At 36.8% G+C, this 24,044-nt stretch overlaps 2 protein-coding genes across 3 annotated transcripts; one reads left to right on the top strand and one right to left on the bottom strand.

Annotated features, from left to right (window-relative positions):
• The first annotated feature begins 1,191 nt into the window (after positions 1-1,191).
• Positions 1,192-13,835, top strand: LOC121418786 (lysocardiolipin acyltransferase 1-like). Of its 2 annotated transcripts, XM_041612900.1 has the most exons (7): positions 1,192-1,318; positions 4,021-4,229; positions 7,774-7,783; positions 10,057-10,245; positions 10,827-10,958; positions 11,523-11,654; positions 12,205-13,835. In XM_041612900.1, exons 2-7 carry the CDS (start codon positions 4,050-4,052, stop codon positions 12,702-12,704), a joined length of 1,143 nt encoding a protein of 380 aa, XP_041468834.1. In that variant the 5' UTR covers positions 1,192-1,318; positions 4,021-4,049; the 3' UTR covers positions 12,705-13,835. The 2 variants fall into 2 exon arrangements, with proteins under 2 accessions (XP_041468834.1, XP_041468835.1); XM_041612901.1 differs by lacking the exon at positions 11,523-11,654.
• A 4,687-nt stretch (positions 13,836-18,522) lies between these two features.
• Positions 18,523-23,009, bottom strand: LOC121418788. The gene is made up of 2 exons (XM_041612902.1): positions 20,189-23,009; positions 18,523-20,028 (listed from the first exon to the last, which is right to left on the bottom strand). Exons 1-2 carry the CDS (start codon positions 20,535-20,537, stop codon positions 19,172-19,174), a joined length of 1,206 nt encoding a protein of 401 aa, XP_041468836.1. The 5' UTR covers positions 20,538-23,009; the 3' UTR covers positions 18,523-19,171.
• Positions 23,010-24,044: the final 1,035 nt, after the last annotated feature.

A 24,044-nucleotide genomic window follows, 5' to 3' on the forward strand; every position in this document is an offset into this window, starting at 1 on the left:
TCTACAGCAACAGACACTTGTAAAATTTGGTTGTTTATTCGGTATGTTGTTCTGGTATAAACTCTTCCAGGGGCGGAAATCTCTCCAAAAAGGTAGGGGGGGACAAAATTGGACAACCCCCCAAAAAAAAGGGTATTACCTAAAATTTAAGGTCGTTTCGACGAAAATATATTTGACAAGCAAAAATAAAAAGGTCATCTCGTCCAAAAACGCACGTTTTATTCCCATTTTCAGTGATATATTTCTTAGCATCACCAAAGACACAAAATAGTAGGGGGGACATTTGATATTGTGTCACCCCTACTATTTTGAGTAGGGGGGACACGACCCCCCTGTCCCCCCTGGGATTTCCGCCCATGAACTCTTCCAATGTGCATGGTTTTGCATATTTAGCCTGGTTGAAGGAGAGTTGCCAGGATTAGGCCCATGAGGTACTGCATCCAAGTCATCCTGGAGCGATGTTTGTTAGTGTCATCAGCATAGATCTAAATGTCAAAATGATACTGTAGGCCTAATGCTTGTTTGATGATTGAAATGAAATTATTTTTTTGTGGACTTGACCTTACATATTTTTTTTAAAGATGAAGTAAAAACTAATTAGGACAATTGTGACTAACAATGCAGTTTGTTGATCATCATGATGATGGTGATAATGATGATGATGATGACGACGATGATGATGATGAGGATGGGTATTGGCGATGGTGATGATGATGATGCATGCAAACATTTCAAGGTACTTTTAGAGGAAGTTCAAAAGTTATAAATAGATTCTCGTTTTTTCTCCCAGAAAATTTAACATGTTAAAAAGAATGATATCAGTTCCCAAACAGGAGACATTTCTTCTCCAAAATAAGTCGAAGCAAAATATAATGAAAAAACAAACAAAAATAAAACAATATGGAAACAAACCGACAAAGCCCCCTTTGTGCATAACGATGATAATGATGAGGTGAACTGATGATGAATGTGTGTTTTGAGTTTTGTCAGACGTGTATCAATCAGAAATGATTATTTACGTCTAGGACCGAACTTTAACGTCACCATCCGAAAGACGTGACCAGGGCTCGAACCTCTGCATCAATTTGTAACTTCCCCACAGCCATGACAGCTTGGATTACAGGCGCACGCCACAACGCCCAGTTGTGGATTTTTTTTTTCATATTATCTCAACGACACCTTACACATTCTACGTGCATATTATCGCGGCGGATCAGAGACGAACACGAAGCTTGATATTGTCATTTTTGTGATATAAAATAATAATTGGGAGCAGAAGAACTAACAGGATCATCTTTGGTTTTATTCAGAGTCTTTGGTAAGTGACTAAGTTATGAAGACTTATCCCTCTTTTCTAGAATTCCCCCAAATCTCTATCGTAATTTCGCGATCGTGTGTGTGTTTTTTTTTGCATACGGTAGCATCAGCTCCCGGTCCATACCGTACCGGGTACCGTACGCTAGCCCGACCGCGCCCCACCAGACGACGTTCGAACCACGGCCGCGGCGGGGATTGACTCACTCGGCTCTAGACAGCTGGCAGCCGTCTGTTTCGAGGAGTTTTTTAACATTTTTTTTGGTATTTCTCCTCGTACACAGACGGCTCGCTATCGTGCAGCCACCATTAGGGGACTTGCAATGCAAAATCCCCCCGTTGGCACTCATAAGGTTATAATTGTTCTCAGTATCTCCATGTGTGACAAAATAAAGGTGGCAATGTTTGGCTTATTTTCTCTTTTTCTTTGGGGCAAATGCTTGATTTTTTTAAACTGACAGTTTCCATTAGACCTGGTAATTCATACCACTTGGCTCTTATTAAAATTTGATTCTTTATATAATTTTTTCTTAATTAAAAATAGACATCAAAAAATGAAAATTTTCTTGCTATATTACTTTCCACCAATAGAGGGCGTACTTAAAAATATGCCCAAAATTCAAGTTTTTGAGCGCTCTGGTGAATACAAAAATTATTCCCACATTACTAATGATAAATAAATTAAAACTATATTGAAATAAGTAATTTTGGTCACAAAAGTGATATTTTAATGATTTTTTAAAGTGGGTTCTCTATACAGCATTGGCATGCGCATACGATTGGCATACCATAGTCCTACCTGTAGATTCTCCACAGGCCAGATGGTAGCAGTGAACAAGTGCTCTTCAATTTTTGTCTTTAATGAATAAAAATTTTGAAAATCAACGCGACCAAAATGCAAATTTATATTCCCTCTTGAGGCTCTTGGCATTAATTGCTTAAATTTAAAAAGGGAGAAAAATGAAGTTAAAAGGAACAAAAACAGTGACTTACCTCGGCTGTCGCGCTAATTCACTTCCCCGTTTTATCCGATAAACATATGGCCATTGAGTCCCCTGTACAGATCGCGCTAGAACTTCGGTCTCTGTATTTGGTGAGTGAAGCCATCGGAGTTCAGCTGAACAACCAACAAAACAGAGACCGAAGCTTTTGGTCTAACTCGGCTCAGCTTAGCCAGGCGGCTTCTTGAGTGTAAAAATCATAATTTACTAACGTAGGCTTACTCTCAATGTAGCCAGGTCTTCTTTCTCATTGACCCACACGACGGAAGCCAAAACCTGAAACTTTCACCCCCGAGATTTCTACTTTCCTTCTCTAAAACTAGTAAAAGATCTAAACCAGGCCAAGGAGCGCCGGACCGCAAAGCGGTCCGGCGCCCAGGAGCTTACTGTGTATTTTTAGACCAAAAGCTCCGGTCTCTGTTTTGTTGGTTGTTAGGCTGAACTCCGATGGCTTCACTCACCAAATACAGAGACCGAAGTTCTTGCGCGATCTGCATGTACAGGGTACTCAATGGCCATATGTTTATCGGATAAAACGGGGAAGTGAATTTTCGCGACAGCCGAGGTAAGTCACTGTTTTTGTTCCTTTTAACTTGATTTTTCTCTGTTTTTTGGCAATTAATCCCAAGAGGGAATATTAATTTGCATTTTGGTCGCATTGATTTAAAAAAAAATTTTATTCATTAAAGACAAAAAATTGAAGAGCCCAGACGGGGGGATTTTGCATTGCAAGTCCCCTAATGGTGGCTGCACGATCGCGAGCCGTCTGTGTACGAGGAGAAATAAAAAAAAAATGTTAAAAAACTCCTCGAAACAGACGGCTGCCAGCTGTCTAACCGTGTATTTACCTATACTCACGGGACAAGGGTAGATTATGGTCAAAATATCTAGAAAGATAAATTGTGAAAAGAGAAATTATGCACTTACCGCGATTATATGGATGAAGGTCTAACAAGTGGTAGAATCCTGGCATGGATGCACAGACTGGAACTTCAAAATCCGAAAAGTTCTCTCCTACCCTAGTCTCGATCGTCCATTTTGTTATGATTCAATGCAAAATCCCCCCGTCGGGGCTCTTCAATTTTTGTCTTTAAGTTTAATGAATAAAAATTTTGAAAATAAATGGGACAAAAAAATTAATATTCCCTTTTGGCATGATGTGGCACACATACTGCAGGTTGGGAAAAACAAGCGAAGAATTTTTGAATATGTATTACAAGTCATGTAAATACAGTGCTAAATTGAATGCACTAGTTATGAACATGGATACCCAATAGCGAAATTGAACGCTCTGTCTTCAGTCACATGACCTCCGGTGTTAACGTGAGTGCACTATGGCGAATCTGATTGATGTTCTTAGACTTTTGATTGCCCTAAAGCTACAATGAATGCCCATTATGAATTTTTGGCAGCCCTATGGCGATTTTGAATGACTAGTTTGAATTCTTGGTTGCTCTTTCGCGACATTGAATTAACTATTTATACTCTTGCATGCACTAAGTGCAAAATTGAGCGGGAAAACCTATAATAAATTGCTTTCAAGAAGGTATTATGAAAATTATTACCTAGGAGTTGTACATTTTTAAAAATCAATCGCCTGTAATCATTTTAAACATGTGCAGTTTTCAAATGTGTTATTGCATAATCTATTGACATGATCTGTGTTCCTACCTTTCTAATCCTACCATGTTGTTTCATTCTACAGGTCACTCTTGATAGACTTAGACGTTTAGGATGGGTGGAATCTTGAATAATAAGATAGGAGGGTTTTTATTTTTGTCCCTCCTCTCGTTTACTGCTTTCTTTGGATCCATGTTGATGATGGGGCCCTTGATACCTCTTATGTTCATCAGACCTCTTGCATTCAGACACATCAATGATAACCTCATGGTTTTATGGTTGACACTACCAGTGGTAAGTACTAGCACAGTAAGTATAAAGTCCCAGAGTACATCCAAACTTTAAGTGAAATCCAATCTTTGTAATGTCATGATTTGGTTAAAAAAGAGAAATAAAAAAAAACAGAAGGGTTTGGTGAAAGTTTTAAAGAAATTGGACGAGGAATAGGAAAGTGATATATCTCTTTGTATAACAATATTACTAGGACTTTGTGAATTTCAAATTGGCAATTTGGCAAGTAGGTTGTGAGTGAAATTAGTAGGGACAACTCCTCAGCTTATGCACCTACATGTATAATGCAGGGCTCGACACTAGCGGCGGTCCGACGGTCCCAGACCGGTAAAAATCGCTGTCGGGCCGGTAGATTTTCAGAAATAGGAAGATTTACTGGTCCGACATGACCAGTAAAAATATCATTGTCGGGCCAGTAATTTTTCCAAAAATAGCAAGATTTTAAGGAACCGACATGACCAGTAATAAAAACTATTGTTGGGCCAATAACTTTTCCAGAAATGGTCAAATTCACTGCAAACCATTCCCCCCCCCCGATAAATTCTGTCATTCATACACAGAATACACACAGAATGAATCGCACGTAATTGCTACTAGAGCAGATACAGTGTACATATGTAGCTAGCCAGCCACACAACTCACGTGGTAAATTCTTTACTGGCTGCGCGAACGAAGCTTGGCTAAACTCTGGCAGAAATTTCTCACAGAACTGTCAAAATTCGCGGTTCATACTCATGAAAGGCTCTTATAATGTCCATATTTCCTAAAAATTGGAGTAACTCAGTTATTGGTAAGCAGTAAAAGGATAAATTTTCACTTCTGTTTGGTTCAAACAGATCGGGTTTCGGGTGATATCGTCTGAATACAAGTTAGCCCCACATATGCATTTATGTGTGTGTTGATACACTTGGTTTCTGACTTTCTTTCGTAGCTATTTTAATTGAGCCAAAAAGAAATTGATAAATTATTTATGATGATAGTTTTAGCTTTCTTCCTCTGTTTTCTTCCTATCTTTCTTTCCTTCTTTCTTTTCAATCTTTCTTTGTTTCTTCCCTAATTTTTTTTGTTACTGTCTTTCTTTTTTATTTTCCCTTTTTTTTTCTTTAATTCGTTCTTTCTATCCTTTTAAAAAATCTTTTTCTCTATTTCCCTTCCTTCCTTCCTTCCTTCCTTTCTTCCTTCCTTTCTTTTTGATATTTTCTTTCTTTAATTCTTGAGTCCATCCATCCTATATTCATCTCTTCTTTCTTTCCTTCCTTTTACCCTTTTCTTTCCTTCATTCTTCGTTACTTTCTTTGTTTCTTTCTTCCTTCCACCCATCATTTATTTACCCTTTTTTATTTCTTCTTTTCTTTGTCTCTCAGTCTTTCTTTATTTCTTCCTTTCATCTATTCTTTTACCTTTTCTTTTTTTATATTGCTTGCATCTTTCCTTCCTTCCCTTATTTATTTCTTTCCTTCTATCTATCATTTTACCTTTCCTTTATTTCTTCCTTAATTCCTTTCTTCCTTCTTTCAATCCTTCCTCTTTCTTTCTTTTGTCCTTCTTTCCATCTCTCCTTTAACCCTTTCTTTTGTATTGCTTCTTCTTTCTTTCCTACTACTTTCTGGATTTGTTCTTTCTTTCTGTATTGCTTGCCTCATTTCTTTCCTTCATTTCTTTCTTTCTTTTCTTTCTTTCATTTCTTTCTTTCATTCCTTCTTTATTCCTTCATTCCTATTCCTTTCCTTCTTTAGTTCTTTTTTTTCTTTCCTTCACATTTATCCTTCTTTTTTTTTACTTCCTTCCTTCCTTTTTTATTCTTTCTTTCTTTTCCTCCCTTTCCTTCCTTCCTTCCTTCCTTTCTCTTATTCTTTCTTTCTTTTCCTTCCTTCCTCCCTTTCTTTCCTTCTTCGTTTCTGTCTTGCTTTCTTTTTGTCCTTCATTCCTTCATTTCATGGGGGGGGGGTAACGAAAGGCTAGACAAATAAACATGCGCCTTTTTTTAATGTTTTCTTTATTTTTTGGGACCAGTAGATTTTAGGTTCGGACCAGTAAAAATTTGATAAACTGGGTATCTACTGGTCCGACATGAATAGGTTGGACCAGTAGAAAAAATGGGTTAGTGTGGAGCCCTGTAGATGGTAGGTAATAAAAAATGTATCATTATAAGAATATATGTATATATATATTTTCTTTGCAAACTAAACAAAAAAGTATTGAAAGTAAAGCTTTTGTAAAGGATGATGTTTCAGTCATTTTGTGTACCATACATGAAATACATCACAATAACATTTCATATGTTGTCAATTTGAATTCCCCTTTGATAAAATAATTACAACCTTTTATAATAAGATTTCAAATACTTTTATTGTTTGCTCATGTTTGCACAATTATGTTCAAACATTCACAGGTTGCTTAGTAGATTTTTGTTCCACTTTTAAAACTTTCATTTTGGGCTGTTTACTGAATGTATATCTACATTTTATATGTAGACTATGTGGGCTATGGAATGCTCAACTGAATCTTCTGGCAGCTAAATATATCCACATTTAGAACTTGACTGAAGATTGTCCCTTTTTTCAGATTGCTTTGCAAGTAATTGTTACTTTCATCATTTCCAGAAATATATATATATATTTTTTAAATTAATGCTAAACAAATTCCAAAATTCAATTGGATTAGATTCAACTTTAATTGGAGGTACCAGATAAGCCAAGATCTGATCAAATACATGTATGATATTGAGAAAGTTATGATAAATTCAAAATAATGCCTATGAAATGTTGATCTGAAATGAGATTTGTTTCATACCCACTGTTCTTTTTTTCTCTGTTTTCATATTTGAATAAATGCCAGTTTTAGGATGTTTTATAGTTTACTGAGCATATTCGTATGTTTTGATAGTTACAGTTCATGATGTTTAGTCAGAATCAAAATGATATTTCAAGTTGAAATTTTTATAAATGTTTCAGTGCATTGTAAGTGTATGTTAACTTCTGCATATATTATTTTTTACTTCATAGTTCAGTTGGTTAGGTGTCATTTTAGTCTGTATTGGGAGGACAGTTTATTTAAAGGAAAATTTCTTGTTTTGTTTCTTTTTCAATTTTGAGGTGATTATTAAATCAGACACGTTTTTTGAAGGACAATTGTCCCTAAATTTTGTGAGTACCTGTAAATCTGGTTCCTTGTTGGACTTTAACACATATTCATTGGAATATAAGGTCATAGATCTATTGGTTGTCTCCTTGTGTTGAACCTGAATTTCAAACATGAAACATGGAAATTATGCCCATATGATGTTGACTTGATTTATTTCAAAATAACAGATAAAAACTTCCAGCATTTCATACCCATCGTGCATTTTACATGTGTAGCTTTTCTTTTTCATTTTTGTTTTCATTAAAAAATTCTCAGAAAATATTTTCATTTGAATAGATTTATGTATATCTTTTTTTAAGTTTTAGGATGTTTGATATTTTACTGTGCCTATTCATATAGCTTAATCTCTTTCACAAAGCTTATCTTTATTTGTTTCATTTTCATGACAAATGGAAAACTTCAGCTTTTTTTAGGTGAGTTATTTTTTTTCACTGTCTTTAATTATCCATGTTGTGCTTCTGTTTGATTGTGCTCCACCACCTTTTGCACTTACTCGTAAAAAAGTATCAGATTCCAGTGCTGGTAACATGTATATTACTTGTCAATGTGATTGTTATCATACTCCTAATGAAACATTAAAAAAAAACTAAAGAAATAAAAACAATGTGAAATGTATCAAGTGGACATTTAAATGTAGAATCACACTGTATCTAACATTCTCCCAAGTCTACCAAGATATATCATGTGAAAATCTCTGAATTCTCAATGACGATGTTACCACATTTATACACAATAATTTTTTTCTCCCTATGCCCCCTATGGGGGGGGTCTAGTTGAATATTTGTACTTGTTATCAAAATTTGCCAACCTTGATATGTCCAGTTAATGATTATTAGAAAGAAGAAAATAGTAATTTAGAAGACATAATGCTGTCTCAGTAGACAGTAGTCTGTCCCTTTCCTTTTATCGATTGTGTTTCTTCTAAATTTCTACCAGTTAATACTTAAAGAACCAAATATTAATTGTTATTTATGTGTCAAAAAATAGGAGCCAAGGGTTTACCTATTGATATAAAAGAATAATAATATCGAGTAGCAAAAATCAAATAAAATGAAGCACCATTACACCTACAATCACAAGTTTTTAAAAGATGGGTCTTATTGTGAAATATCTAAATAATCATGATATATATAAAAAAAAAATTAACTTGGGCAATTTCTTTCATTAATGTCCTATGAATAGTACATACAATTAAATCAACACACTGATTAGAAAGTGAAAGTAGTAAGCAAGTAAAATAACATTGATGAAGGTAGTGAGAATCTTGTGTGATCTGGATATAGCTATCATTCTATTAAAAGAGAAGCCAATTTCCCCCCATTTTTTCAGTTTGTATCTATTCATTTATTGATTCATTTTATTTTACTCTATCTTATTTTACTTATCTTTTTATGTTTTATGGGGGTGACAATCATAGCAATACATGCATGATTATTTAAAACAGTAATAGAGCAATGACAATGCGAGACATACTACCCTAGATGGTTTGTTTGGGTGGGTATAGGGATATCATTTCTTGCGAGCCTTTAGTCAGCAGAGCATGAACCAGTAAATCATTCAAAATGAACCAAAAATATAAATTCACTACAATTTATATTTATGGCATCCTTAGTTAATGATAATATGTTTATGAATGCAAATATTAGGCTGACATACAATGTACATAGTCCTGAGTAAGTGTAATGGTGAAGGCTAATAATGATTTGTGCACATACATGTAGTACTCAGCTTACTGTCATTGGACATCACATTGGCCATTAGAGTTAATGGAAATTTGATTATCCTTCACTAAGCTCACATTCAGTTACCATGGCAATGTTCTAGTCCTTTGTGAAAGCCAGACAGAGCTTTTGTATGGTAGCATGTATTAGGTCAGATAATTGTGAAATAATGTACGCTGCATAATGAAAACAATACAACTAAAGCTTGTGAATTATCTCCCCATCATGACAAAGATTGCTTTGCACACTGATATCTTTTTTAGCATTAAAGACCCCTCAATGATCTTAATTCAATTTGATTTAGTTCATATAATATGAAATTTATTTTGGAAGTTTATAATTTTATAAGATCATTAAGATGTTTAAAAACATTTAACTAGTATTTTTTAGTTGATGAAAGGGACATGATTGAAAAAGGGAAAAAATTAATAATTTATTTTCCAGAGCTATTTTTGAGCTCAGTAGCCCAAATATATCCTAATTTGTCTTAAAGTTTACATTGGACCCTATATGAATTTCAGGGGCTCCATTTTAGTTTTCCAGGGCTCTCTAGGGCATTTCGGGGGCAAAATCGCCCCGAGTCCCCGTGTATTGAAAAGACACAAAAAAGAAATATTTCAAGTCAGTCAAGTCAGATTTTGGAAGTAAATTGCATAATTTCTAACATTTGATCTAATTGCTTACTGGATGAACTTGTCATTGCTACTATTATTACCTTTTATTAATATTATCATTATTAGTAGTAATAGTGGTACTGTAGTGGTATTGTTGTTGTTCTTATTATAATTATCATAATTGATATTGTTACTATTGTTAAACATTGTTATTAAACTTGAATGAAATGAACCACTATTCAGTTAGTCATACCAGTATCAATTCCTTATAATAGACAACCCTTGGAATACTGAATTTAGAATAGACCTTAACTTTCTATGGAATTAAGCCTTTATCTTTTGTTTTTGCAGAAGTGATATTTGGAGTGAAATGTAGGGTGAGCGGTGACAGACTGAGTAAATCAGAGAGGAGCGTTATCATGATGAACCATCGGACGAGATTGGATTGGATGTTCTTCTGGATACCTCTCTTCTCTCTCAGTTCTGTCAGATCAGAGAAAATCATCCTCAAGAATGAACTCAAACATTTACCAGGGCCAGGTCAGAGAAGCAACTAAACATGATTATTCATGGACTTAATTTTCTTTGTCATATGATTAATTCACAATGATCAAGTAATTTTGAGTAGTCTATTAAAATATCCTGATCAAAGTGAAACACAATTATACACTTGAAAAGAGATTGCACTTATTTTATAGCATATCAGACATCACACAATGTCTTGTCCACTACACATAACAATACATGCATTTTCTCTAACACTGTTTAATGTAATTTGTAAAATTCACCATATTTCTTGAAATAAATGACAACTGTATAACGAACTTGGCAAGAATTGATTGAATATTATAAATTTTGAGGTGTGATGTTTTGAAGCGGCTCAGAAAGTTTGTCCCACAAGCTGGATTGATTTGCCTTAGAACAAATCAATTAAATATTTGGTTTAGAGCTCATTATCAATTATTGATGGAGGCAACAAAATTAAATGTTTTCCTTTCAAGTTGATTTATGTGGGGTATGATAGTGTTACTTACTGTATGCTAAAAAATTTCCCTTCCTCTACGTACCAAAACTACTACTTTATTTATTTGGATGATATTCATTTGTTTCTTTGCATTCAGGCTGGGCTATGCAGATTGCGTCATATATCTTCTTAAAAAGACGTTGGGAACAAGACAAAGAATGGTTGGCCATGATGTTAGATTACTTCTGTGATATGCGATACAATGCTCAGTATCTCATCTTTCCTGAAGGTTTGAAGATATTTCATTCAGTTTATTTGTCATTTATATATTCAAAAGAATGTATAAATATTTTCTATAATGTAGAACCATTTCATGGCAAGATCAAATGAACTAGGTGAAAATCAGGTCTTTAAAATTTCGATTAACTCAAGCATAATATGTATACTATAAAACTCAGCAGTCTGAAATCAAATTGTTTCAAATAAACTTTTTTCATCTGGTTATTTTTTTTACATCACATAGACAAAGAATTACTCTTTCAGATATTTTGCTAAGTTGAATGGCTTTTGCAGCTTACCGCAGAAAACCTTACCTGGCAAATTATTACGGATTCTTAGCTGAATGGGACATGTACTCTTTGCATCATACTTACCCAGCAGGATAGTGTTAAGCAGACACAGAATTAATCATTCTGGCTAAAGAGTGCTTTCTGTGTGCTAATCTGTTCCTAATATACATATTTCCCTAATTAACTTTTTTGATTGTATATGTGCTTGATTTAGTTTCAGAGTTGCTAGTTGTGTTGTTGAGCAAGATTACTAATACATTGCATTTTCTATTTTACATGTACAGGAACTGACTACACTGATGACAGCAAGAATAAAAGTGATTCCTATGCAAACAAATATAATCTACCAAAGTATGAGTATGTTCTGCATCCTCGAACAACTGGTTTCAAATTTATTATGGATCATTTAAGAAAACGTGAGTATTTGAAAAAAAAAACAAATAAACACAGCAACAGCATAAAACAAACAAACTGGAGAGTAATTCACAAAGCAAGTTGATTATGTATGAAAAAAGAAAGATGCATTACTACAGATATGAATTGATGGTCTGAAACTGAATTTTTATTTGTGCTGTCACAGTACAGCAGTTACAATTTTTATTTAATTTTTTACACACTTTTTAGATTTACTTGGATATACTCAGTACTCCATTTGTATTTGAACAAGTGCATCTCACCTTTGAAGAGCTTGCTAAATCAAAGCATTTATTTTGTTATCAGTGGTATTGGAGATGAAAATATCAAGACAATTCTTAATTTTCATATGTAATATTACACTTGAAAAGATCCCCCTGTATTTGATGATATGTCACATGTAGAATGTCACTAGAATTTTTCCTTTTTCATGTAATTGAATCATTTTTTCTTCATTGAAAATAGAACTTAAAAATTTATGTTATAAACTAGCATTGAATAAATCAGATTGATGCAGGAAACGATGTCTGATGACCTTTGACCTTTTGACAGATGAAGCAGTGGATGCCATCTATGACGTGACAGTGGCCTACCCTGATAGGATACCTGTAGGTGGAGAGATGGATATCTTCAAGGCCAAACTACCCAACGAGGTCCACTACCATGTGAAACGATATGACATCAAATCCCTACCTCAAGATACAAACTATGAAGACTGGTGTGTAGAGAGATGGAAGGAGAAGGAGGTCCAACTCATGGAGTATTACACCGGAGACAAGAGGTTCGTGTCCAGCAGTTCCACCGGGGACGGCGTGGACAGAGGATATGTGTCCGCGATCAGTATCACTCTCTTCCTCGCGTTGGTCTACTGGATCTTCTTCTTGTGCTTTATTGTGTGTCTGTTGGTGTACACTTCCATTGCATGGTGGCATACCCTAATTGTTGGATTGTTCTTCACAGGTGTGGGGATCTTCTATGGTGGTATGGAGAGGCTGATGGTGAATGCTTATAACTGGCATGTGGGACGGACTACACGAGAGAAGTCGTCATAGCTCGTTGACTGTATGCCGGGTATCTACAGCCAAAGAAAAACAGCAGAATGTAATTTCGAAAAAAGCCTTTTCTTTCTGAAGATATGAGAATAAATCTATACAAGATATACTCTGTCCTACTTTGGCAAAGGAAGCAAGTTACATACCAGTCACATTTTAGAGATTGATATTCTACTTGATGTGCTCAAATTCTTGAACTATGCATAACATAACAATTAGGGCTGAGTCAAAGCTGACGGTCCACCAGTGAGCGACCGATGCCACCAATCACCGATGCAATATCTTCCAGACTGATGCACCACTAAAATAAAGAATACATAAAAATCAGTATCACCAAAGACTAAGAATATCAACCACTTTAAGACTTATGGTTCATTGTCTAGATCTATATATGAAACCTTTCACATTATTATTTCTAGTTTAAAAAAAAATGTAATGACTCAGCCCTAATTACAGTAACTTGATTGTGTTCTTGTTCTATGTAATGAAGTACCAACATTTTTCTGTTTGAAGGGAATTGAAATGAATATGAATCCGATTCAGTGCATGTTCTAGACATTTGTAAAGTCTCGGGTAACATTGGAAACAATTTTTGAAACGGCTCCCCCCCCTCCGATAAAAAAATATGGCGTTATGGCATGCACCTGTAATCCAAGCTACATGGAGAAGTTACAATGCAACGCCCAAGTTCGAGGTTCGTGCTCTGGTTCTAATCTTTTTGAAGGTGATGACCAATCATATCTGATTGATGCATGTCTGTAAAAACTAAATTATGCGCAAAATATGTTAGTAAATTACAGATCTAACCTTTGTCACTTGCTTCCTTTTGCCATAACGGGACAGTGCTACATGAAGTGCTGAATAATGAGCATTGGTTAACAGTACTTTCAGATTCTCTTAGTATTCTATATTATCCTGTGCTCCACATCATGCCAATTATTGTATCCCCCGAACAGAGTTTGGAGGATACTATGGATTTGGCCTTGTCGCGCCGCGTCCGCCGCCGCAGAGATTTCCTTGTGACCGCTCTATCAGCTGCATTTCTTCTCCGATCATCTTCAAATTTGGCATGAAGGTCGAGTATGGTATAGCGGAGCCGCCAATCGATTTTGGTGTGGGCGGAGGTCATTTGGTAAGGTCAAAGGTCATTTTTAGGTCAACATTAAAGTTTACATGCAAGACTCTCTTATGACACCTAACTCTGCAACCGTAAGTCACTTTTCAACCAAACTTGGGTGGTAGATGGACTTGGAGAACCTGTATGTTATTCTGCAGTCGGAGGTCACATGTTAAGGTCAAAGGTCATTTTCAGGTCAACGTTAAAGTTTACATGCAAGACTCTTAAGACACCTAACTCCGCAACTGTAAGTCACTTTTCAACCAAACTTGGATGGTAAATGGACTTGGGGGACCTGCATTTAATGCTGCAGTCAGAGGTCACAGGGTAAGGTCAAAGGCCATTTTCAGGTCAACGTTGAAGTTTACATGCAAGACTCTCTTTCTCCGCAAACATAAGTCACTTTCAACCACATTTGGATGGTAGATGGGCTTGGGGGACCTGCATGCTAGGGTCATTGTCGCCATGATAATTGTATTTATTTGTCAAATTTCTGTGTGAGCTCTATATATCGCAATGACGGATGACGCGGTGGGTTCGGGGGATACATGTGCTCGGCTGCGCGTCCCGCCGAGCATCTCTAGTTTAAAGTAAGCACAAGTTCTTTCATTAAATTTTTGGTTCATGGAAATCTTTGACATTTATGAATGTAAAGTGTATAGATTAAACGGGAACTTACCTGAGTTTGAAGTTTGATCTTCATTTTATGAAGTAACGGAGAGTCTAGGGATTATGTGAGATACGAGCTACGCATGCGCAAAATCAGTATTGAAAACACTAGTGGAACCAGAGTGAAACTTATGATTAAACAGTGACTTACCTACAACTCAATCAATATAGTAAAGACTAATCTTAGCTTTGAAGCAAAGGGAGGGAGGGTAGGGCACATAATCCCTAGACTCTCCGTTACTTCATAAAATGAAGATCAAACTTCAAACTCAGGTAAGTTCTCGTTTAATGTATACATTTTATCTCGTAACTTCTGGTTACGGGATTCTGTGAGACATTGAAAGCCACTCTGAGTTCACTAGGAAAACCATAAACATACACATCCACTGTATGATATCTGATGAATGCCTCAAATGTCCTGTAAATTTATTTTTCATTACAAGAACTTGTGAACATTATCACATTATGTTATAAAATTAAAAACATCAGTAACCCTATAAAAATTGGGTCAGTCCATACCAAGCTTGTTGGAGTTCATTAACTAATGCCTCTCTGCACATTATCAAGAGTACATGTTACTGTTCTATTGTCCTGATCATTATGTCAAAATTAGAAATGCAAAACTGAAGTCACAAAGGCTTGGCCTCTCAGCCTCAAGTCTTCTCACATGTCCTAAAAATCATCCTCGATGAAACAAAATTTCCAATAAATCATCAGGCTTCTAACACTGCTTTTTGGAAAGTATCTACAAGTGTGTTCTCTATTGGCTTGTGATAGAAAGTACGAAACGTGTTCTCTGATGACCATCCAGCCTTCGACATAATCTCACAAACGGGGACGTGCCTTGATTCAGCTGCAGACGTTGAGGCTGCCTGCGTAGAATGAGGCTTGAATTTTGTTGTGTCGATTCCTGACCGGGACAATCCTTCTTCTGAGCTATACACCACAATGAGGTTTTTTGTAACTGAGGAAGAGCCGCTTTTCTCTACGTAGTGATTCTGTCTTTGACAAATATTGCTTCAGAGTTTCTACAACACATAGTCGTTTGTCATGAGGGTACTCCAGTAAACAAATAGTCGCCCCACTGTTGCCTGGTCGACTCTGCTTCAACAATTCTGTTATCACAAAGTTTGCTCGATCTTTCTGCAAATCTAGCATGTCAATTCTCAAAAGATGAAGTGTTTGGATTCTCTGTGCTGATATCAGGAGTATTAGCAAACAAAGTTTCAAGGTTAAGTCATGCAGGGAAATGTCAGAATTAACCGGGAGGAAGCGAATGTTGTCTAACACCTTGCCAACATCCCAGATGTCTGAATAACGAGGCCTTGGTGGTTTCAGGTTGAAAATTCCCTTCATAAACCTCAATATTATCTGATCATCCTTTATTGATTTCCCTCCTTGCAATAGAGTGAAGCTTCCAATAGCACATTTTGCAGTATTAATGCCACTATATCCTACACCATTAGGCATTAGGTTTGTAAGAAAGTCTAAAATCTCACTGACATGTGTCTGCAGCGGATTAGTCGATCTCCTATGACAAAACTGAATCCATCGCCTGATGTAAGACATGTACTGCTTCCTTGTAGACTGTCGCCATGAAGCCAAGATGACTGAGCGAGCTCCTTCTGGAATGCCTCTTGCTTTGAGAGATTCCAAGATAATCTGCAAGCGAGCAAAAACAGTTTATCACACAGGGGGTGTATTTTCCCCGTTTCCATTTGCATTAGGGTATGCTCACTCTGTGGCAGAACAATGGGTGTATCAACTAACAATTGTAATAATCTAGGGAACCATGGTTGGGAGGCCCACTTTGGGACAATCAAAATCCCTTCTGCTTTGTCTGCCACAATTTTCTGAAGACATTTATTGACTATACAGAATGGGGGGAATGCATATAATTCTAGACCTCCCCAATCCAAGGTGAAGGCATCAATGGCTAGTACCCGGGGTCTGGTTGCCATGACACATAATTGGGGAGCTGGGTATTCAATCTAGATGCAAAGAGATCAATTTCAGGGTTACCCATCAGTTTACACAATTCGTTAAAAATTCAGGGATTTAACATCCACTCAGTTTCATCTCTAAAGATTCTGGATCTTTTATCTGCAATTACATTATCTACGCCTGGCAAATGGGCTGCAGTGACCCAAATATCTCTCACTATACACCACTGCCACAGTAGATGGAAAGCTGCAAGTAACTCCAGGTAATTTATGTTGTTGCCACTTGCAAGGGAATCTGACGTTTTCCATCTACCTCCACATTGAGTATTGCCATCTGTGGCACCCCAGCCTGAACCACTAGCATCACTACATAACTCAACATCTATTTTCCTTGTACCCAAATGTTGAATAGCTGATTCAATGTTTTCCACCCATCAGATCAATTATTTTGATGGGTCAGTTAATGTCATTTGAGCATCATAATTGCCTTTATGTACTTTCAGGTTAAAGATTTTGTCTCTTTCAAGTGCTATAGTGCATATTTCCTTGCTCACAAGCAGGGAGGATTGCTACAACCTTCCCTATAAAAGAAGCCAGTTGTCTTATGGTGATCTTGCTTTTTCTCATCAATTTTTGAGCAAATGCCTTAATCTCGGCTGCTTTCCCATTTGTTGTTGTAACAGTCAAGGTATTCGAGTTTATGTCAAACCCTAAGAAAGTGATTTGCTGACTTGGTTATTTTGGGGTGAATGACAAACCCCAAATTTGACAACATTTCTATTGTGTCATTCACTGCACGCCTCACCTGCTCTCTTGATTCTGCTATTATGAGTGTGTCATCAATGTAGGAAACAATAACATGCCCCCTGCTCCTGAACACAGATAGAGGCACCTTGAGCACTTTTGTAAAAATCCTAGGCCCAGGTGAGAGCCCATTGGGTAGCGCTCTGAATTGAAACAGTTTCCCTTTCCATTGAAACCGCAAGAATATTCTGTACCTGGCATCTATTAGGATAGAGAAGTATGCATCCTTTAAGTCAAGTGATGCCATATAACAATTTTTGTCTCACCTGCGAAGCAGAGTGAGACTATAGGCGCCGCTTTTCCAACGGCGGCGGCGGCGTCAACATCAAATCTTAACCTGAGGTTAAGTTTTTGAAATGACGTCATAACTTAGAAAGTATATGGACCTAGTTAATAAAACTTGGCCATAAGGTTAATTAAGTATTACTGAACATCCTATTAGAGTTTCATGTCACATGACCAAGGTCAAAGGTCATTTAGGGTCAATGAACTTAGACCATGTTGGAGGAATCAACATCGAAATCTTAACCTGAGGTTAAGTTTTTGAAATTTCATCATAACTTAGAAAATATATGGACCTAGTTCATGAAACTTGGACATAAGGTTAATCAAGTATCACTGAACATCCTGCATGAGTTTTACGTCACATGACCAAGGTCAAAGGTCATTTAGGGTCAATGAACTTTGGCCGAATTGGGGATATCTGTTGAATTCCCATCATAACTTTGAAAGTTTATGGATCTGATTCATGAAACTTGGACATAATAGTAATCAAGCATCACTGAACATTTTGTGCAAGTTTCAGGTCTAATGATTAAGGTCAAAGGTTATTTAGGGTCAATGAACTTTGGCCAAATCAGGGGTGTCTGTTGAATTACCATCATAACTTTGAAAGTTTATTGGTCTAGTTCATTAAACTTGGACATTAGAGTAATCAAGTATCACTGAACATCCTGTGTGCGTTTCAGGTCACATGACCAAGGTCAAAGGTCAATGAACTTTCTCTGAATTGGATGTATCTGTTGAATTACCATCATAACTTTGAAAGTTTATGGATCTGATTCATGAAACTTGTACATAAGAGTAATCAAGTATCACTGAACATCCTGTGCGAGTTTCAGGTCACATGATCAAGGTCAAAGGTCATGTAAGGTCAGTGAACTTTGGCCATGTTGGTTTTTTTTGTTGAATAACCATCATATCTCTGTAAGTTTATTGGTCTAGTTCATAAAAAGTGGACATAAGAGTAACCATGTATCACTGAACATCTTGTGCGAGTTAGAGTAGTATTCAAAGTCAGCACTGCTGCTATATTGAACCGCGTGATGCAGGTGAGACGGCCAGAGGCATTCCACTTGTTGGTTAAAAGTTGCACTGCAGTTTCAAAGGTATCCATTTTAAAATGGTGGAAATCCAAATGATCATTAAATTGGGACAAGTTCAGAATCATTCTCCATTTTCCATCCTTTTTCTCCCGCATGAAAATATTGGAAATAAATTCACCAGGTATGTGGTCACATTTTTCAATTACCTCTTTATTCAAAAGGGTTTGTATCTCTGTTTCTACAGCCAAAATTTCAACAGGAGTCAGTTTGTAAGGATGGGGTATGTATATCTGATTGGGTGGCGCTCCTATGAACTCCAATTTATACCCTTTGATAATGTTCAAAATATTTCTATCAGAAGTTGAACTTTCCCATTGGCCAAAATGTAAGCTTTCTTGGCCCCCCTGGAAATGGTTGCAATTCAGAGTGCTACTAGATGCATGTTCATTGCTTACCTCATCATCTGTCTTGTTCAAACTGGGTCCTAGTATAAAGGGGGCCTGGACTGCGTAGCTGGTGCCTTGAGTCCTCTCATTCTCTTCTGGCCTCTCATGACTACTCCTCTCCCCCTGCCTTGCAGGTTGAATGCATGCCCTCTGGTCTGCATGCCTAAAAAAGAGGGTGTGAAGGGAGAGTTCTGATTACCACGGCCCCTCCGTCTGTATGCCGGCCTAGTGAAGTTGCCTGGATATGGAGCAAACCTCTGACCTTGACTTTGTGGAAACCTAGCCTGGTAACAGACACTGCCTTTTGTTGTTCTGTCATATCTTTCACAACTTTTCCCAAGTCTTCACCAAAAAGGTGTTTTGTTACCTTCACGTCTGATCGACAGAGTGGTTGGAAGTTTGGATTGAGGTCTGGCTTAATGGACTCCCTTCGGAACATGTTTATTTCATTGTTAGCATGTGCCAGTAGTGCAATTGCCTCTTCCTGTTCTGGGGTAGTCTTATCCTTCATAAGCTCTGTTACAGCAATCATTCCTTTGATTAGGGGCTTTTGGAGTTTCTGAAGCCTCAAATCTTTGGATTTTGTTTTTGCAGGGATATTATCCCAGATTAAGGGGTTAACCTTGGGTACTACCAGGTTTGGCACATTCTTGGGTGGAACATACTTGTCCATGAGTACACCCATATTTTCCAGGCCCATGCGCTCTGACAGCATAATGTTCAGACTATCTGCTAGTTCTTTATTCACATCTGGTCCCATAGGGGCTTGAGCTTGAAAACGGGCTGCAAAACCCTTTGCCACCATAGGGGTAGCAACAGAATCCCCATCTTGCCCTGTTGTCATGACTACTTCATCTTCAACTACACTGGGACTAATAGTAGGGGCAGGGTCTACCTGCTCAGCACCAGCTTGAGCAGATGAGAGGGAGAAAATATATCCATCTTCGCCATAGTCATAAGGATACTCATAATCTGGTACAAAACTCCCTTCCTCGGGGTCCATTCCCTCCATATACTGATCTGAAACTTGACTTTGGGCCCGTTGCAGAAAGAGTTGCGTTTAAACGCAAGCCAAAAAATCAATTGCAAGTCCCAAATGCGCGCTGTTGATTGGTTGAAAATCAAGTTGCGCATGATTTTTAGAGTTGCGTTTGATTGCAGCTCTTTCTGCAACGGGGCCCTGAAACTTGACTTTGTGCCCCCTGGGCATTAACATTTACATCCTGTCTCTCAATCCTGTTGCTACTACTACTAGTATGTGACATGTTGTTACAGAGCTTCTCTAACATAGTATTCTGTTTCTCAAGTGCCCTTTCTAGACTTTGAAACCTCTTTTCATTACTTTCATTCACAGAATTGCCCGGGGCCAAGGTTCCTGTAGCTGCAGGAGGGGAAACATCACTTGACTTGCATGATTTACCACCAATAGCACTAGATTTGGGGTCTTTATTTGGCTTGCTTTTCCCTAGTTTTGGCTTAGCAGGCCCTGCCTTAGCCTCTTGTTGGGCTTGATTGCTCATGTCGTACATGTGGGACTGGGTGTGGGAATGGGATTGAGAATCAATCTTATCTTTACTGGAAATACTCAAACCCGATCTGGTTTTTGTTAATTTAGGTATCACAAAGTTTTCTAGGCCTGAACATCACCAGCGTGCTGGCAAAATTCACATCACTTGTACCAGCCTTGCTTGGTTTCTGAGCCTTATTCGCAGCGTTAGAGGCCAATAACGCCGTGCGGATTGACTCGGGTAAAAACACGTCACCGTTAGCCGACTTAATCGACGAGCCTTCACGGGGGCCCTTGTCATCAAAATCAGCCATAACAGGCTAAAATGTTACACAAGAAATTATCTTTTGGCTCAGAAAATAGTGATAATTATAAGAAACATTAATAAGTTACACCTACCTCCTGTAGAGTATGGAACTTTCTAAGAAAAACAAAATTCTACTGATCAAAATGGCTGCCTGTGGTCAGCCGATGCATGAACGTAGGCTCACTGATTTTGCGCAAGCGTAGCTCGTATCTCACAGAATCCCGTAGCGAGAAGTTACGAGATAAAATGCTTATTGAGGCAGTACTGATCTTTTGAGCACAATGTACTTTAAACTCTATTGAATGTCTTTATTTTTAGCGGTCATCCGAACTTTTGTAAAGCATTCTTGTGATGCAAGAATGTAATTCTGGGAAAATTAACTTTACATCATTTTCACAACTCAGCGAGCTGGATGTACTCACTATTTTTCCTCAGCGCTGCTGCTGAAAGATAGCTATATCCAGCTTGCCTTGACAGTGAAAGTTTGCTCATCACCTGTACCAGTGGTGATTATTTGCTTATTAAATCCCCACTGAAGAAATTGCTAACCATTGCATTTCTTTATGAAGTCTCTTTAAATTACCTTGATTTGTTGATGGAGTTTCTTTAATACGGGTTACCATTTTTAAAATGGTGAGACATTTGATTATGTAATGTCGAAAATATTAAGCATATTCAGTATTGTGGTCTTGTTGATTAATTGTTATTATTGTAGACTGAAAAAAGAAGGTTGATTTTTAGAGTATTGTAATTTTGTTGCATTGTTGTTATTTGTGAAATGTTCAATGTACATGTATGTCCTCTTTTTTTAATGTTAAAGGTCACAATCACATCATTCGAGATTTCATGACATGAACAAAACTACATTAAACTTTTCTCCCCTTTGTTTTTTTTTCTTATAGATGTGTTGATAAATAAAATGAGGATTTTTTTAAAATCAGGTTCAGCAGTTCTTTTGTTGCAATTTTTCAGCAAGTTTATGTATTTGATAGTGGTCAAATAGAGGTAATGATAGGGTTTTCTTGGAAACATAATGTTTTTACTACAATGTCAGTACATGGATATTGTTTGATGTAATATAATATCCCTGCTCATTTGCCAAAAGTAATTCAGTAAACACAGATTTAAAAGCAGTTAGTCTATTAAACGGCATCTCATCAGTTATGGCAATAATCAGTTATTAAAGTTAGTGTCCATTACACCATATTCAGTAGTTGTCCTTATCATCCGTTTATGTGACTAGTAAGAACTTCAATTTGTTTGAAAATTTTAGCCAAAAATGTCTGTCCCATCAACTCATCATCTACTGATTGCCACTCACTCTCAGTAAATGACAACATGTGAATGATTTGTTTCATGTAAAAGATGTCAAAATAGAGAAAATATAGTGTTTTTATGACAGTAAATATAATAATGATGATGATGCACAGCATTTGTATAGCGCCATATATCTGTCAAAGACATCAAAGGCACATTGGAGGAGCCAGCCAATCTGGGTCGCCAAGGAGGGCGCGCACACAGAACTGTGACCCGCAGTTCTCTCCTCACGTTAATGCTACTAAGAAAGAGTGATTTCATTTAAATGATCCTAGACACTAATATATAAATGTGTTGTGGGGAAAAAAGTAGTAGCCATGTAGCCAATTAAAGGGATGGTCCAGGCTCAGGATATTGATATCTCAATAAAAAGAGTAAAATTCACAGAGCAAATTGTCGAAAATTTGAGCATTCTGCTCTGTGAATTTTACTCTATTTATTTAAGTAAATCTCATTTGGTGACAGATGTTGCAAGGTGTTTATGAAAATCCTGAAACAATTTCATGACCAATGATCAAAGTCATTCATGAATATTGTTTTAATTGTATGAAGTGAAATATAAAAGATAATTGTGATTAAATAGTTGAGTTGGATTCACCAAGTAGTAGTTAATTGTAGATTAGTGTTTCTGTTGGGAGCTATTTAGGATATACATACCATAATGAAAACCCTTTTTTTTTATTGGACATTTAATAATATTGAAAATAGTGATGTGCCCATACTCTCAGTAGAGATCTTTGTAGGCATTTTTTTTGTGTATTTTTAATTTGGACAATAATGTGTTGAGCATTTCATATCATAGTTTTTGTCTCACCTGCATAGCAGAGTGAGACTATCGGCATCAACACCAAATCTTAACCAAAGGTTAAATTTTTGAAATGACAGCATAACTTAGAAAGTATATGGACCTAGTTCATGAAACTTGAAGATAAGGTTAATCAAGTATTACTAAAAATCCTGGCTGAGTTTCAAGTCACATGAGCAAGGTCAAAGGTCATTTAGGGTCAATGAACTTTGGCCAAGTTGGGTGTATCTGTGGCATTACCATCATAACTTCGAAAGTTTATGGATCTGAGTCATGAAACTTGGACATAAGAGTAATCAAGTATCACTGAACATCCTGTGCGAGTTTCAGGTCAAATAATCAAGGTCAAAGGTCATTTAAGGTCAATGAACTTTGGCCAAGTTGGGGGTGTTTGTTGAATTACCATCATAACTGAAAGTTTTTTGGTCTAGTACTCTAGTTCATAAAACTTGGACATAAGAGTTATCAAGTATCACTGAACATCCTGTGCTAGTTTCAGGTCACAAGACCAAGGTCAAAGGTCAATGGACTTTGGCCATGTAGGGGGTATTTGTTGAATAACCATAACTCTGAAAGTGTGTGGATCTAGTTTATAAAACTTGGACATAAGAGCAATCAAGTATCACTGAACATCCTGTGCGAGTTTCAGGTCACATGACCCAGGTCAAATGTCATTTAAGGTCAATGAACTTTGGCCATGTTGTTTGTAATTATTAGATTGCTGTCTTAAATTTCAAAGTTTATAAATATAGTTTATAAAATGTGGATAGGTTATAGGGGTAATCAAGTATCACTGACAAGACTTGGGTCGCATGATCAAGGTCAAATGTAATTTATTGTCAATGAACGTAGTATTGTATCATTATGTGAATATTTATTTTACAGTAGTTTTCAAAGTCAGCACTGCTGCTATATTGAATCGCGTGATGCAGGTGAGACTGCCGTAGGTGCTCCACTTGTTTTTTTTTTACATAGCTTTTTTAATAATTTGAATACCTAACTTTTATTGTTGAATTTGCATGTTTGAATTTTACTTATCAAATTCATGAAACAGTGAATGTTCTGTGCAATGTGTTGTATATTTATTTTATGCCCATTTC

The sequence above is a fragment of the Lytechinus variegatus genome, chromosome 7, assembly GCF_018143015.1.
Source record: "Lytechinus variegatus isolate NC3 chromosome 7, Lvar_3.0, whole genome shotgun sequence".
In the NCBI taxonomy this organism is placed as follows: Eukaryota; Metazoa; Echinodermata; class Echinoidea; order Temnopleuroida; family Toxopneustidae; genus Lytechinus; species Lytechinus variegatus.